The 16,630-nt window shown below is 31.4% G+C and overlaps 1 protein-coding gene across 1 annotated transcript; it reads right to left on the bottom strand.

Annotated features, from left to right (window-relative positions):
* Nucleotides 1-495: 495 nt before the first annotated feature.
* LOC115884146 (probable RNA-binding protein 46) lies at nucleotides 496-15,714 on the bottom strand. Its single transcript, XM_030902655.1, has 4 exons — nucleotides 15,301-15,714; nucleotides 11,339-11,602; nucleotides 5,849-6,026; nucleotides 496-601 (listed from the first exon to the last, which is right to left on the bottom strand). Exons 1-4 carry the CDS (start codon nucleotides 15,619-15,621, stop codon nucleotides 549-551), a joined length of 816 nt encoding a protein of 271 aa, XP_030758515.1. The 5' UTR covers nucleotides 15,622-15,714; the 3' UTR covers nucleotides 496-548.
* Nucleotides 15,715-16,630: the final 916 nt, after the last annotated feature.

Consider the following 16,630-nt stretch of genomic DNA (forward strand, 5'->3'; position numbering starts at 1 on the left):
TGAGAAAATTTATTCGTGTTTAAACAAAATTATTAACCTCATGTAGCCTCACCTTCCTATATACTCACGAGCCGCCACTGATTTTTTCATTTAGTACTGTTAACTCAGGTACGGACGAAAAGTTATTACTCTTCAAAACACGAATGAAAACACTATGAAAAAATATGTAGGTAGCGTCCTCTACAGGTAAGAGTCATACTAGAATGGAAATCGAATTTCTCATGACAAAAAACACCCAGTTTTCATCCAATAATTAGGTAATTCAGAAATTATTTTGAGAAAAATCGAAATAAAAATGAAACTTCTACGCCCTGTATATCCGAAACGAAGCATTTTAGGACACACGTTTATACAAACTTTTTTATTTATTTTTATCTGCAGAATTTGCTGCCGAAGTTTCTCGAATACAATTCGGACCACCCTGTATATTGTGCAATAATATTCCTACCTCTTAAGGATTACCAGGTGTGAAATAAAACCTTATATAAGTATGATGAAAGATATTTATTACTTGGTAATTTTAACAAAAAAGTTTAATACATTTTTAATTATTCTAATTTCTTCTCTACAAATACTCCTTTGCGCCCTAGGAGTGGTTTTTCTGTAAAATAAAAAATACTAGTAAAATAGGGAAAGTACAATTAGTACAAAATCACAGAGGAGTAATGTTACTTTAGTTATTTTATTATAAATCACGAAAATTTCATTTTTTTAACTATTAGAATCGAATAAGTAGGGGTTTTTATGACAGGCAATTATTGACCACCATCTAATGATGCAAGTTTATCTATCAGAATTTCAAATTATCATTACCCTGTACCAGCCTGTACAGATCCCATGTATAAAAATATTAAAAATGGTCCACATCCGTGATAGGTATATTATTACACAAATCAAACTTGCAAAACAAAAAATTTAATCATTAGAGATAAAGAGAGAATTGGCTAACTGATTGTGAAAAGCAAATATAGACTGTTTATTAAGAAATAAAGTATCTATCAGTGAAGATGTCAGGTGGCAGATGTAAAAAAAAAGTTCGGGGGAGTAAATACATAATAATATACAGGGTGGTCTAAACTGTATTCCGGCAGCATATTCTGCAGATAAAATTAAGTAAAAAAGTTCGTATATGTATGTCCTAAAATGCTTAGTTTCGGAGATACAGGGTGTAGAAATTTCATTTTTATTTCGATTTTTTCCAAATAATTTCTGAAGTAACGTCAATATTTGACTGGTGTGGTGTCTGGGAGTTTTTTGACATGATAAATTTGATTTTGATAGCAATATGACCCCTATTTGTGACACCACTACTTAGTGAAAAAATATACATTTCCGTGACTTTTTATGTAAAAAAATATCCTTGTAAAATCGCTACGAACAACCGTTCTCAAGATATTTAGAATAGAAATAGTCAATACATGTTGGTGTCATTATGACAAAAAAGAGACACGTTGAGTAGATAGTTATTTGACTGAAATAATAAATTTGGGAAAGTTATATTTTTTTAAATTAATTTTTTTTTTCTGCGAAAAAATCATAAAACTTTTGACAGAAAAACATTTCAAATTTATGATTTCCAGTCAACATGTTTAATTTATGTCAATAATGATAGGTTTTGATAATTGCGATTCCAAAAATCTCGAGAACCATTACTCATAGCGATTTCTATAGTCTGTGAAACGAATAACTTTGAATTTGACAGTTCCCGCGGGCTTTTCTAGTGTTAATTTTATTAGGTTAGCCTTAGAGAAGGAAAGAGAGGGGACAGGTAACACGGCAGCTGAAAGTGAGGCAAGTTGTCACCACGCGAAATTCTCCAATGGCGTAGCATCAGGAATTAGCTTGTACCTAGACGGTACAAAATATTTATTAAAACGTTAACTAATATATCGTTCATTTTTGAGTAATGTTTATACAATTTTGTATTTTATAGTCTCACCTTTATAATAATAGAATATCTAAGTCGATAATGCAAAATTTATTTAACAGTCACAAGGGACTGATTATCAAGACAATTATTTATTTATTAACGTGTGTATAATGTATAATAACGTGTGTATAATGTATAATAACGTGTGTATAATAAAACTTATTAACGCGTGAATAATAAAAAATAATGTAATAACATATGTTTTAAACGTGTATATACATATATACTGTATGATCGAAAAAAACGGGGTCTTGTTTGTTTGGAAATGACAATTTCACAAATGAATATTAAAAATTACATTATTCATTGAATCCGTAAGCAAGTGTGAAGGGAATTGACTAGATTCATTATTATACTGTATAATCGAGAAAAAAACGACGTCCAGTTGGATTGTAAATTACGATCGATGATATTCCCCATATAATTATGCATATAAAATGACATAAAAACTATACAAAACGACATCGAAAAAGGACGGCGTCAGCGATAGCTATGAAATGAAGATCGCTGTCATTTTATATGTAAAATTATATAGGGAATGTCGTCGATCGTCATTTACAAGCCAACTAGACATCGTTTTCTTTTCGACCATAGGGTATAATAATGAATCTAGCCATTCCCCTTCACACTTGCGTACGGATTCAATAAATAATGTAATTTTTAATATTTGTTACCTTCAATCATAAGAATATCCTAATTTTCCACAAAAAATAAACAATTCTAGAAGCTTTGTGTTATTTTATTTATTTTTAAATTTTTATTAATTACTCACTGAGACTATTATTATACACCTAAATTAGCAAATTTTTTGAAAGAATATTTATAAAAATATATGTAGGAACAAGAAGCCCACCACAAGTTTGTCCACCCCGAGCAAATCTTGGCAGGTAAATTTAAGTTTTATATAACAACTATACATATAGATTTTTTATCACTAGAATTTTTAATTTTTTTTATAGTTTACAATTATTTTACATATTTGATAACAATACTTTATACATTTTTTTACATGTAAAATATATAAAAAAAAGTTTATTGCAGAAATTGTATTTCTCTGATTATAATTCCCTACGCCACTGGAGAAATCCATGCTGAGTAGCATTATTTATAGTTTCAAACATTAATTATAATAAAGGATATTGAAAATATTACTTGGAATTATTAAAAATAGTTTGGTTTGGATGTGGTACAAAACATATTAAAAGCATTTTACATATTTTTACTGCTATAATGAAAAAATGTACATTTTATGACCACATAACAAAAGTTGTGTATCGATTTTTACCTGTGAAATGTAATTCCAGCCACTTTTTTCTCGTTTCGGCCTTTGCAGCCATACGCTGAACATCTCACCATACTAAACAATACAGTTTACAAATTTAAAACAAAACAGTTGTCACAAAAAACATAAAAATTCTCTCGGTGTCACCTCGAAATCTTGTCACCAAAGTATGGCCGCCGATCGAATTTTGGCCTCACTAACCGATCACGGGAGAATATGCGTGTTAGCCGTCCCCTCTCTTTCCTTGTCTAAGAGGTTAGCAACTGGCGGCCATGCTGACGCAATGCCGTCTCTAATAGAACAGCCTCGGAGCGAGATTTATGACGTCACGCTAGTTAGATACTACGGATTAATAAATATGTTGTAGAATACATGGAAAATATAATTAATCCTCGTATTTTTGGTTACATTGATTATGGCTGAAATCGTACTCCATAGTCAATGTAGATAGTTTTAGTGTGAAGAATAATAATTTTAAAAAATATGTGGTCATCTTTTGACAAGTTTATATTAATTTATTAATTGCAGTAAATATTATGTGGTGTTAGGTTAGATTGTGAATATTTTATATGTAATTTTTTGGATTATATTTGACACAATTTTTTTCATATGACACAACACTGATGAAGGCTATAATGTTAGCCGAAACGTTTTTTTAAACCAAAAAATATAATGAAAACGCAAATAAAAACTTAATTAGCGTTTTTCCCTAACATAAATCCCAAAAAAATCAAATATTTTAGAATAATTTTACATATAAAATGACAGCGATCTTTATTTCATAGCCATCGCTGACGCCTTTTTTATGATATTGTATTATTTGCAAATATAATTTTTCAAACATTAATACTTGCAAAATATACATATAAATTTTGTGAATGCAAATAATAATACATCACTATTAGTGATGAATGTTTTTTGTTAAATTAGATCGTATATATATATTGTATTTATTAACTGTATATTATGTATATTTCATGTAAACTATATCATTTTTAAAATACAAACCAAAAATACGAGGAATAATTATGTTTTCCATGTATTCTACAACATATTTATTAATCCGTAGTATCTAACTAGCGTGACGTCATAAATCTCGCTCCAAAGCTGTTCTATTAGAGACGGCATTGGTCTGATATTTAGAAATGTCGAAAGCTGATGACATTTTACTTTTGACAATTATTACATTTTGTGTTGATTTTGGCAAGAAAAGGAAGAACTGTCGCTTGTTTTATTATTTTCCTTTTCTATTTCACAAAAGTAAAAAGAGTTACCTATCTGATTCGTTCAGGCATTCAATTTAAAGAATATCAGTAACTTTTTTGACAGAGGGATTTTATATTTGCAATGTTGGTAAAAAATAACGGTCAAAATTCAAAGTTATTCATTTTATAGACTATACCAAAAAACCTTTTTTACGCAAAAAACATCGTGAATTTATATTTTTTAACTCAGTAGTTTTATACAGGTACGGACGAAAAGTTATTACTCTTCAAACCAGTTAAAAAATTGTAGGTAGCGCCGTCTACTAGTAGGAGTCATATTGATATCAAAATCAAATTTCTCATGTCAAAAAACTCACAGACACTAATTTTCATTCAAATATTGACGTTACTTCATAAATTATTTGGAAAAAACATCTACATCCTGTATCTCTGAAACTAAGCATTTTAGAACATACTGTTGCGGACCGGTGTGGACTCGACCTAACCTAACAATATGGCCCGCCCTCGGATGAGCTTAACATCGCATAGACACCGTAATGATTCATTCGAAGATTCGAGAAGTATCGAGTCCCACTGGAATGGAGTAGTACATACGAGAACATTCGAAACCTTCTCTATGCACCTAACGATCTATGGACTATTCTAGTAACCTTTAGCTGTAGGTATAAAAGCCGGCGGCTGTGGCCTAGAGAGGGCAGTTATAAATAGACAAGTACAGTTGACGCGCTAAAATTCAAAATAAATTATTAGTTATAAATCGTTTGTAAAAAGTCTTTTAATTGTTATTGTTTTTGTTAATTAGTGTTAAATAAATAGTGTTTAAATAAATTGTGACTTTCTATCCACACGGAACCGACGAAAAACGTAACAATACATTTATACGAACTATTTAGTTATTTTTATCGGCAGAATATGCTGCCGAAGTTTCTGGAATACAGTTCGGACGACCCTATATAATGCAATCAGTTAAATTGTTATAATCAAAATAAGGTATGTTGTAATACAAACTGAACAATGCAAAATTAATTATAAAAATATGTAAAAATATCAAATGCCAAAAATTCTTAATAAAAAATATCGATTGTCAAGAAAAATTAAATAGGTAGACGATACGATCGAAGACATACAGGGTGTTACACTCGATGTTACATTACACACACTTACATTACACTCAGACACTGATTTTCATCCAAATAACGATATTTCTGAATTAACAGAAATAATATGATGAAAAAAACGACATAAAAATGAAAATTCTACACCCTGTATCTTCGAGACGAAGCATTTGAAAACATGACGGATCACAATTCGGATCACCCTGTATACTAAAATAACGTAAACGTAGACAGTGGATAACGCTTATTGGAGCTACTGATATCTATAATTATTATTTACGTTTTTTATAGTTACCTTGAAATGTTCGAATTGCTGCTTGTCTGGTCTCTTCAGACACAAATGTAATGTAACCATTTCCATATTTAATCTGAATCTGCAGAACAGTGTTTATGTCGATAATCTCTTTTAGGTTCTCACAAATTGCCAATCGTGTGGTGCTTGAAGGTAAATTCTTAAAAACAATGGATTTACCCTAAAACAATAGTAAATAATCACCTATGTATGTTCAATACAATGATTTTAGACGTTATTGTCTACTGGTATCTATTTTGGTTGGTATGTATTTAATTTTTAGTATCTGGTACCTATTTAATTTTTAATATAGGATATAACTATACCGGGTGCGTCTCAAAAGTGACTCACCCCCTATAACTTTTTTATTTTTTCAAATAAAAACGAGATTTGGTATGTTAGTATATGACATAAATCAGGATTGATTGACGTATTCAATTATTTTTCACTTGCTGTTTGAACGGAAATTACTACAACTTTTGATTTTTAAATGATACCCTCGGTATTGTTTTACTTTATTCCAGTGACTAAAGAATACAAGGACAAATAACACCCGAGACCAAACTGTTACCACGTGCACAGTGTTTCCGGCAGAGAACGGCCCCTTGATATTGAAAAAAAAAACTGTTACCATACTCCCAAACAGTGCCGTGGCACATATTTTTCTTAACATAGCCGCTTGAAGCGATATTTATATTTTTGATAAATATTAGTATTTTAATAAAACACGCTTTTAGATGTATCAAAAAACTTTTAATAAGAGTAACTTTAACTCTACATATATATGTTTCGGCTTGTTAGGCCTTTTTCAAGAGGTTTTTAAGAACTAATCGTCTAACTATACACTGTAACTATACAGGGTCCGGCAATAGTGCGTCGGGCATCTGTAGCTCTTAGAATATAAAACTTGAGTATTTTGTTTAAGTGCAAACCTAAAGTATGTACCAGGATGTATTTCAGGAAAATATTTTAACTTCTATAGGGTGGCTCAAAAAAGTGTGAGTGGACCTTGCTGATTTTTTTTTAAATGGAACACCCTGTATATTATTGCATTTTTGGCTTCCTTTCAGATCACTTTAGATAACCCTAAGATATGAATAAATATATTTCGATAGTTTCAGAGATATTAAAAAATAAATCAAAAATATATATTTTTCAGCCCTTCTTAAAAAGTTCTTAAAAAAATTATTAAAAATACAAGAACTGTTCTGAAATCAAAACTATATTAGGGATTTACTTTAGATGGTCTGTACTTACTTTGCTATAAATATGAAAATCGTAAATTATACAGGATGTTCAAAATTCTACGCCAAACTTTCTAAAATATAAAATAATTTTTCTTTGTTTTTTTAAAGGGAACACCCTGTATATTATATTTTCAATAGACGGAGAATTAAAAAATGAACATTTTTTGTATTTAGAGTATTTCAAAATTTTTAACGGTTTCGCAGATATTTGCGGGTTAATATTTCATATGGCATTTTCTGCAGTAAATTTTTATCAAAGCCACCCAATGATTTTTCTCTCGTATTTTGCCATTGAAAGCGCCATATGAAATAAAACTGCGCGTATCTGCGAAACCGTTAAAAATTTTGAAATACTCTAAATACAAAAAATGTTCATTTTTTAACTTTCCATCTAATAAAAAAATAATATACAGGGTGTTCCATTTAAAATAACAAAGAAAAAATATTTTATATTTTAGAAAGTTTGGCATAGAATATTGAACATCCTGTATGATTTACGATTACCATATTTATAGCAAAGTAAGAACAGACTATCTAAAGTAAATACCTAACATAGTTTTGATTTCAGAACAGTTCTTGTATTTTTAATAGTTTTTTTAAGAAGGGCTGAAAAATATATATTTTGGTTTATTTTTTAATATCTCTGAAACTATCGAAATATATTTATTTACATCTTAGGGTCATGTAAAGTGATCTGAAAGGAAGCCAAAAATGCAATAATATACAGGGTGTTCCATTTAAAAAAATCATCCAGGTCCACTCACACTTTTTTGAGCCACCCTATAGAAGTTACAATATTTTCCTGAAATACATCCTGGTACATACTTTAGGTTTGCACTTAAACAAAATTCTCAAGTTTTTTATTCTAGGAGCTACAGATGCCCGACGCACTATTGCCGGACCCTGTATATATATTTGCTATGGAGGTGGGTTCAGAGAGTTTACCATAGGGGTAATAAAAAATTTGTTTAGAAATCCTTGTTGGTCGTTAACATTATTTTCATTTTTAACAGATTTTAGTATTTCTAACTGTTCAATGTAATTTAAGCGTCTACCTTTTGTTTCTCTGTGTAGTAACTTAATTGAGTTTTCATTAATTTTGTGATTATTTACTATACAATGAGTTGCAAGACCAGAATTATGCTGGTGATGATTAATAGACTTTACATGTTCTTTAATCCTTATATCTAAATTTCTACCTGTTTGGCCTATGTACACGGCATCACAATCATTGCAATCCACCCTATATACACCCGACTTATTTTTGACATTAGTTTTGTCTTTATTATTTAATAAAATTTGACCTAAATTTCTTTTATTTACGTTAATAGTTTTACATCCTATTTTATTGAGATTATTTGATATTTTGTTAGTTAAATTAGGAATGTAGTTTAAAAGTCGATAATTATTTATTGTCTTTAGAATTAGCGGAATAAAATTGATATAATTGATTAAAATTTTTGATAAATGTCTTGACTACGCCTATGGTGTATGTGGTGGTATCATACTAATTAATTATGAAAAAAAAACGTATTAAAATATTAACAAAAGGTACAAAACTGTTTATTTCCCTAAGAACTCCTGGCTCTTTTTTATCATTGCACCTTTTACACTTGAAAGCTTAACAAATTACCATTGTAATAAACGTTATGCAAAGTTCACTACACACAGCAAACTTAAAAATCGCTAAAATTATTGTCGTTGATGACCAGCTGATGACTCATTCGTTACTTCCAAAAAAATGGCGTCTAACGTCACAAATTCTGCTGCAGCACATATATTGGCGTGACATGTCCTTGTATTATTTAGTCATTGCTTTATTCGATAGAAAATCACACTCAGAATAGAATGGCATATCATATGTCAACTTTTGACGTTTTCGCATATGGTTTATTTGAAATTCGAAATACCAAGTGTGTGGTACCAAATTATTCGTAAAAAAATGCTTTTTCAAACATGCCAATGAGCCACCGTTGTTCCATTTGAAAAAAATGAGATATGAGTAAAAATACAACATGAGACGATCAAATATATTTTTCCAAAGCTCCTTGATTAAAAATTAGTGTTTTTAACCCACCCATGGCACGCTAGATTGAAGTTTAAAATACGATTTTTTTAAGCGAAAATGTCAAAAGTTAATATGTGATGTCATTTTATTCAGAATGCCATTTTTTATCGAATAAAGTAAAATTATACCGAGTTTGGGTGCCAAGTTGTGAATTTGAATATTAATACTAAATTAAGAACGTGCATTCGTCATTTTAGTGAAAGTGTTTATAAAAGTGAACACTGGTTATATGGTTGTAAGGCACTCAATAAACTTTTTTGTTGACCTTGTCTACTATTTTCCAAGGAGAAAAATGTATGGAATACTACCGGCTACGATGATTTCTGATGAACTTTGAAAGTTCATTACTAGAGAGTATGCGTTCTTCTCCTTCATTTGAAGAAAATGTAAAATAAAAGTTATCGCAAATATGCATACTAAAAAAAAGAAAAAAAATATTGTTTTGGTAAAATGTTAATTGCATCTGTGTAATATATTAAATAATATCCCTGCTCGGCACCTACCTACAGTATTGGCCAAAAGTAGATGAACCAATACCAATAATTGCGAAGAAAATCAGATTTGAGGTGTTAAATATCAAAATTATTTTATGTACCTTTGTATGTTTAAAGTTTAATACATTCTCACCAAAATACTACAAACAAATATAAATTCTTCTATTAGTCTTATCATTTATAGATAAGAATTGGCAAATATTGCTTTTTTGTCTTGGACAAAAGTAGATGAACCAAATATTTTTAAAAATCGTTAGTTTCATTTGTTCTGCTTTTATGAACAATTGCGATTTAAAAACATTTGAGCTCTTGTGATATATCATGCCACGTGGAATTAACTTGTCTGCAGATCTTAAGTTGCGAGTAGTGAATGCTTTTAAGGATGGTTTGAAGCAATCGGAAATCGCTAAGCAATTACGCCTTGGAAAATCAGCGGTACATTATATTTTAAAGAGATATAATGAGAGAGGAGATGTCTCTATAAAAAGAAAACCAGGACGACCTAAAAAAGTTGGTCCCAATATGATAAAAGCCATAAAACGAATTTCTTCACAAGATCCATTTTTGCCGTCAACGAAGATAAAAGCAAAACTTGAAGAAATGGGCTATCCACCAGTGAGTACAAGGACGATCCGACGTAAATTAGTTGACCAGAAGTTGTTTTCCCGAAGACCCGCCAAGAAACCACTGCCCGATTAGCATTTGCCATGGAATATCAAAACTGGACTGTGGCACAATGGAAAAAGTTTGTTTTAGTGATGAATCAAAGTTTAATTTGGTGTCATCAGATGGAATTCAACATGTAAGAAGACCTCCCAACACACGATTGCTACCAAAGTACACGCGACCCACTGTAAAACATGGTGGGGGCTCAATCATGGTATGGGGGTGTTTTTCTGGGTATGGGATAGGGCCTCTCCATAAAATTGAGGGCATAGTGGATCGGTTTGGCTACAGAGACATTTTACAAAACCGTTTAGTGCCTTATTTGGAGGAAAAAATGCCAGTTGTACACTACTTCCAACATGATAACGACCCGAAACATGCCACACAATTGGTTAAAAGGTTTTCGGAAGATGAAATGGTGACTGTTCTCAAATGGCCATCGCAATCCCCAGACCTGAATCCATTAGAAAATTTATGGGAAAGTTTGGATCAACACATTAGGACCAAATTCTACAAAAATAAGCAAGAATTATTTGCACCTTTGGAAGAGTCTTGGAAAAATATCGATTTTTCTATAATTGAAAATCTTCTGGGATCCATGCCTAAGCGATGTCTGAAAGTAATTAAGAATAAAGGTTATTACACTAAGTACTAGTAAATTATAAGTTAATTTTTCAGTTTTTGTTAACATAAGATTTTTTTTTATTAAATATATATTTTGTTCATCTACTTTTGTCCAATAGTTTTTTCAATTTAAATTTTTTGCTACCTTATTAAAGCACATTTAAAAAAACCAATGCTATTTATTTTTATAGCACTGACACTAGACTTCAAGTAAATATAGCTCAAATTTTAATTTTAAGCATATTAGGAAAACCCCATTATTTTAACAAAGCTCATCCACTTATGGCCAATACTGTATATACTTTTGTAGATGCAAGAGTGCTTTTAACAAATACCTAAATTATTCACCATACAAAATAATTTTGATGCAATAAAATGATAAAATCCAAATTACCTTACTGGTTATAACTGGGTCGGCCCAATCAACCTCGATTTTCGTGTTCCACAGAATCACCCCGGGCCAGATTTTCTTCCTCGCCTCCAGAGCGTGTCTGTGGCTCATATACTCCAAGACGCAACTCTTTTTGTTGTCATACGATTGCCAGGAAATGCTCATCAGCCCGTCATCCACGACCGGCATTAATTCTTCCATTAGCTGATCGTCGGTCATTTTCCAAGGAATATTCTTCATCACCAGCTTGTTATTGTCGAAAGACATCTGGATATATATGGGTAATTATTGAAAAAAAACTGGAAATCGTCCTTTTTTTTTGAATAAAAATTGTATACACCTTATTTTGAGGTTGTAGATTACGAATCTGAACGTTTTCTTTGGTGGTCTCTTACAGTTTTGCAGAAAATTGCAAAAATACGAAGTGTCCCAGAAATAAGTAGTATTTACTAATTAGTATAGTTCGACCCCAGAGGATTTTTTTGCGAATGAAAAATGTTGAAATGTTTCGAGAAAATATTGAAAAACTTTTGAGTGCGGCTTGTTCCATTTCCGGAAATTTGTTTCTAGTGCTTGCAGAGAATGCAATGCTGCTATCTACGTATTGATATTCTGTATGTTTATAAGTTATAAGTTCAGATTTTTAAATTTGAACGAAAAAAAACTTAAAATATGTTTATTCATTGTAGAGTCTTTAATCATTATCGATTACTATTAAGTATGAGTTGGTGCATTTCAGTTGATTGTGGTTTTGTTATAATATTTAAGTGTTTTAGTTTTTAATAGTACAGTTATTGAAACTATAAAACACTCAGGTGCGAGGATGTGTGATGTAACGCTGTTTCGGGTAGTAAAAATTAAGTGAAAAAGAAGAACTGGGCGTCGCTTTGTGTTGTGACACTTTCAAATGTTAATAAAATTGTCGAAAAATGTTAACACGTAAAGAAGCGCGTAATTACATGGTTGTTGGGTGCAACATTCAATAACTCAACTTTCCCGGATATTCAACTCTCCCGAAACAATATTTAGTCAACTAATAACTATTTAGTCAACAAGTTTAATTTATGTCAAATTCAAATTCAAATTCAAATTTCTTTATTAGACCCCATTAAATTTTACAGAATATTATTATTAATAAATGTGTCTAAAGGGATCGCACCGCGATTAAAAAACCGATACAATGATACAAAGTGCCAGAGTAGTGCGACCCCAAAAACAAAATTGAAATAAATTATAAAAATAAACAGAATTAACAAAAATTAAAATTAGATAAAAAAAGCGAAAATATAATTTTATCAGGGATGAGCGGAGAAAAGCAGAGAGGCATAACGAAACAGTGTAAAAACCGGAACAGCAACAATCAGTCGACAAAATTATAATTTTTACGAATTTAGTAAATTATTTTTAATTTGTTATTTATAATCTGTAAAGGATTGAAATTTAAATTTATTAGAAATATTATTCCACAAATGTGGCGCTATGAAAGTGAAAGATTTTTGGAAGTTAGCTGTTCGGTGTTGAGGAATTTTAAAATAATGCACTTGCGACGTGCAATGATCATGGTCAACGTAGTGAAACAATGAGAACAAATAGGGAGGCTGCTCTGTAGTGAAAATTCGATAAATGAATGTCATTAAATGAAATTGTCGTCTGTTACTCATGGATAAAATAGATAAATTTTTAAGATGTGGCGTTATATGATCTCTAAAAGGAATGTTAAAAGAAAACCGTAGACACGAGTTTTGAAGAATTTGGATTTTTCTAGAGAATCTAGCGTTTATGGATGTACCATAAACAACATCGCCGTAATCAAATAAAGATAAACTAAGTGTGTCACATAATTGAGATGTCGATGATAGGTATTGATAATTTCGATTCCAAATAATCTCGAGAACCACAACTCGTAGCGATTTTTACCAAAAGACTGATTTTACGTAAAAAACGTAAATGTATATTTTTTACTCAGTAGTTTTATACAGGTACGGACGAAAAGCTATATAAAAATTACTCTTCAAACCACTTAAAAAATATGTAGGTGGCGCCCTCTACAAACAGGAGTCATATTGACATCAAAATCCCAAATTTCTCATGTCAAAAAGCTCCCAGACACCAAATTTCATCAAAATATTGTCGTTACTTCAGAAATTATTTGGAAAAAATCGAAATAAAATGAAATTTCTACATCCTGTATCTCCGAAACTAAACATTTTAGGACATATATTTATACGAACTTTTTTACTTATTTTTATTTGCAGAATATGCTGCCGAAGTTTCCGGAATACAATTCCGACCACCCTGTATATTAATATGAAATTATTCCATTAGTAACTCCCAAAAAATAAAGCAAAATAAAATATTTCCTTCCCATTTCTTTGGAAACCACCTCAATGTTTTGAGCGACACATTTGTATTTCAACTGTAGGTGTTGTTCGTCCAATCCCAATAGTCGGAGTGAAATTTGAAACACTCGGTATGTAGTAAATAATTACAGAAAAAAATAGATTTGGTAATTATTGGGAAAACTGGAAATTGTCCGATTTTTACCAAAATTGGTATACACCAATATATACACACCCTATTTTGAGGTCGTAGATTACGAATCTGAACTTTTTTCTTGGCGATCTCTTACCGTTTTTCAGAAAAACGGAAAATAATTTCAATATTGAATTCTTCTTTATTTCGGCTCTTATAAAGTAATAATTTCACTATATTTTCATTATATTACAGTTTATCTAAAAGCCACACTTGATTGAGGATAGAAAAATGTCCAAAATTTTACTGAAAAACACTTTTCTTAACAAAATAACAAAAAAAATTGAGACCAGATGGAAGTTTGACATTTCATATATCCCTCTTTCTCTCTCCTATGTAATGAGAGAGACAAATATATTCTAGACCTAATCTAGAAATTTGTAAATTTACAACGTTGCCATATCTTATATTTTTTCGGGTGATTAGGGATTTTAAATAAATTGCCTACTATGAGATCTGACAATAGTTAAATATACCTACCTACATCCACAAAGTTACGCGGAAGAGTTTTGATTGCATTGGTTTCCACATCTATGCGGAGGGGGTTAATCTTTTTTTGTTATATTAAAAAAAAAAGATTAACCCCCTCCGCAAAGAAGTTATATAAAGACTATTTATAACCACGAAGTTGCACGAAAGAGTTTTGATTGCATTGGTTTCAACTACTTTGCGGAGGGGGTTAATCTTTTTATGATATAATATAACAACAAAAGATTAACGCCCTCCTCATGGAAGTTGTAACCAATGCAATCAAAACTCTTTCGTGCAACTTCGTGGTTATAAATAGTCAGATCTCGTTGGTAAAATAGCAGTTATTGGAAGGAGCCGTTCTTCTGGCGACCGGGTTTGGTGATCCCAGAATGAGCGAAAAAAAAACACGCTAAAATTGGCAACGTTGCTTTAATCCAACATTTTCAGATTGTTTAGCAAATTTATTTTAGCAAATTTTCCTCTATTATGCATAGAATTGGTTAAAAAGGTAACAGAAAATAGCAAAAACATCATTGTTTATTGAATATCTAACAAAATATGTGATAGAAAACCTTAAAAATATGAGAAATTAAGAAAAAATCGATGTTGAAATAATTTTTGGTTTTTCTGAAAAACGGAAAGAGATCGCCAGAAAAAAAGTTCAGATTCGTAGTAGCACAGAATATCTAGCTACGCAAAATAGCTAGAGTAGCTAGATATTCTGTGGTAGTAGTGATAGATTGGAGGTCTTAGATTGGATAGTCGTAGTCTACGACTTCAAAATAGGGTGTATACATTTTCGTGAAAATTAGACGATTTCCAGTTTTTCCAATAATTACCATAGATTTTAATCATTTCATAAAATAATTAAAGACAAATAAAAAAGACTCGACGATATCAAAATAGCGTGCATACAAATTTCTGTGAAAAAAGAACGACTTTCCAGTTTTTCCAATACTTACCTGGATATGTACTGGGAATCCAGGCTTGATCTCGAAACCGCTTAAAACCAGAGTGGATATTTTAGCGGCGTCTTTGGTGGTGTACGATGCGTAGCAAAAGTCCTTGTTGTTACCACTAAAGTCCATCATCAAGCGGATCTGGTAGATTTCCCCGCACTGTTCCAGGAAGTATAAGATGTCTGTGATGGGTATGTTTCGTGGTACGTTTTTGAGGAAAACTTCAGTACCGCGAGCGGGACAGGACCTTGTTGAAAATAGTAAAATTTGCTGGCTTCGCAGTTGAAACACTTTGAATTTTTCGTTGTTATGTGTGGATAGCATCTTGGAGAGTAGTCCAGAATTCGATCTGGACAAAATATTATACACTTCACTATCGCAGGACGTGCCAATCCAACAACAAACGCACAACAAACTGTTGTGGTATTCACAGGTGGTATTTTTCTTTGACTTCTTCCGGCAGAATATAGGGCCATACAGAGCTATCGATATATCGAAACATCGATATTTCGACACAAAGATTATGACTTTTTGCTTAAACGAAAATGAATGTCCATTAGTTACGTGGGGGAATCAAAGGGGGATGGATGGGGTCAAGCAAATATTAAATCTTACGGGGGTGATAGAGGGGTTTACGGTAAATATCACGTAATTTTTCGGACAAAAATTAATGTAAAAATGTGAGGAAACAAGATTAATTTAAAGTAAAACATGTTTTGAGACTAAAATATGTAAGGTTCGACTGAGATCTCGGTCTCGGTCTCGGTTATAGTCATTTTCGGCTAATAATCAGGCCGAGAACTCGGTCTCATTCTTGGCATAAAAAAGCCGAGATTATTGGCCACGGCCGAGACTGCTCACGATTGTCATATTAGCTTATTTTTGAGCATATCTATCCACATATTGATGCGTGGATGAATAAAAGACTCGTCCGATACCGAAAAAAAAAGAATTTATATATGATCTGATCGAATCACGAAAGGGATTTCCCGGACGGCTGCGGCAATAGAATCGCCTTCGTATGTAATGTGTAAACAATGAACGAAATGTTAGATGTTAGTGTTTTATTAATGTAAGTTTTATAAATTTAACAGAATTGTGCTTTTATATGAATTACACGTATATCCTACTAAGAAGTAAAATTTTTGTGTGTAATTATTCCACACAGAGTTCTGAAACCAGCAGCTTATAAATCTAGTCAGCACACCAACAAGTGTCTCTAGCAAACAACTATTTAGAAAGAATATGATGAAACACTGCATAATTTGAAAGGATGCAATGCTGAAAAATTATTTTTTTAGCCAATAACATAGACTAAAAAAGTAGTTTTATT

Source organism: Sitophilus oryzae, unplaced genomic scaffold (assembly GCF_002938485.1).
Source record: "Sitophilus oryzae breed Bouriz unplaced genomic scaffold, Soryzae_2.0 scaffold_2017_pilon_pilon, whole genome shotgun sequence".
Lineage (NCBI taxonomy): Eukaryota > Metazoa > Arthropoda > Insecta > Coleoptera > Curculionidae > Sitophilus > Sitophilus oryzae.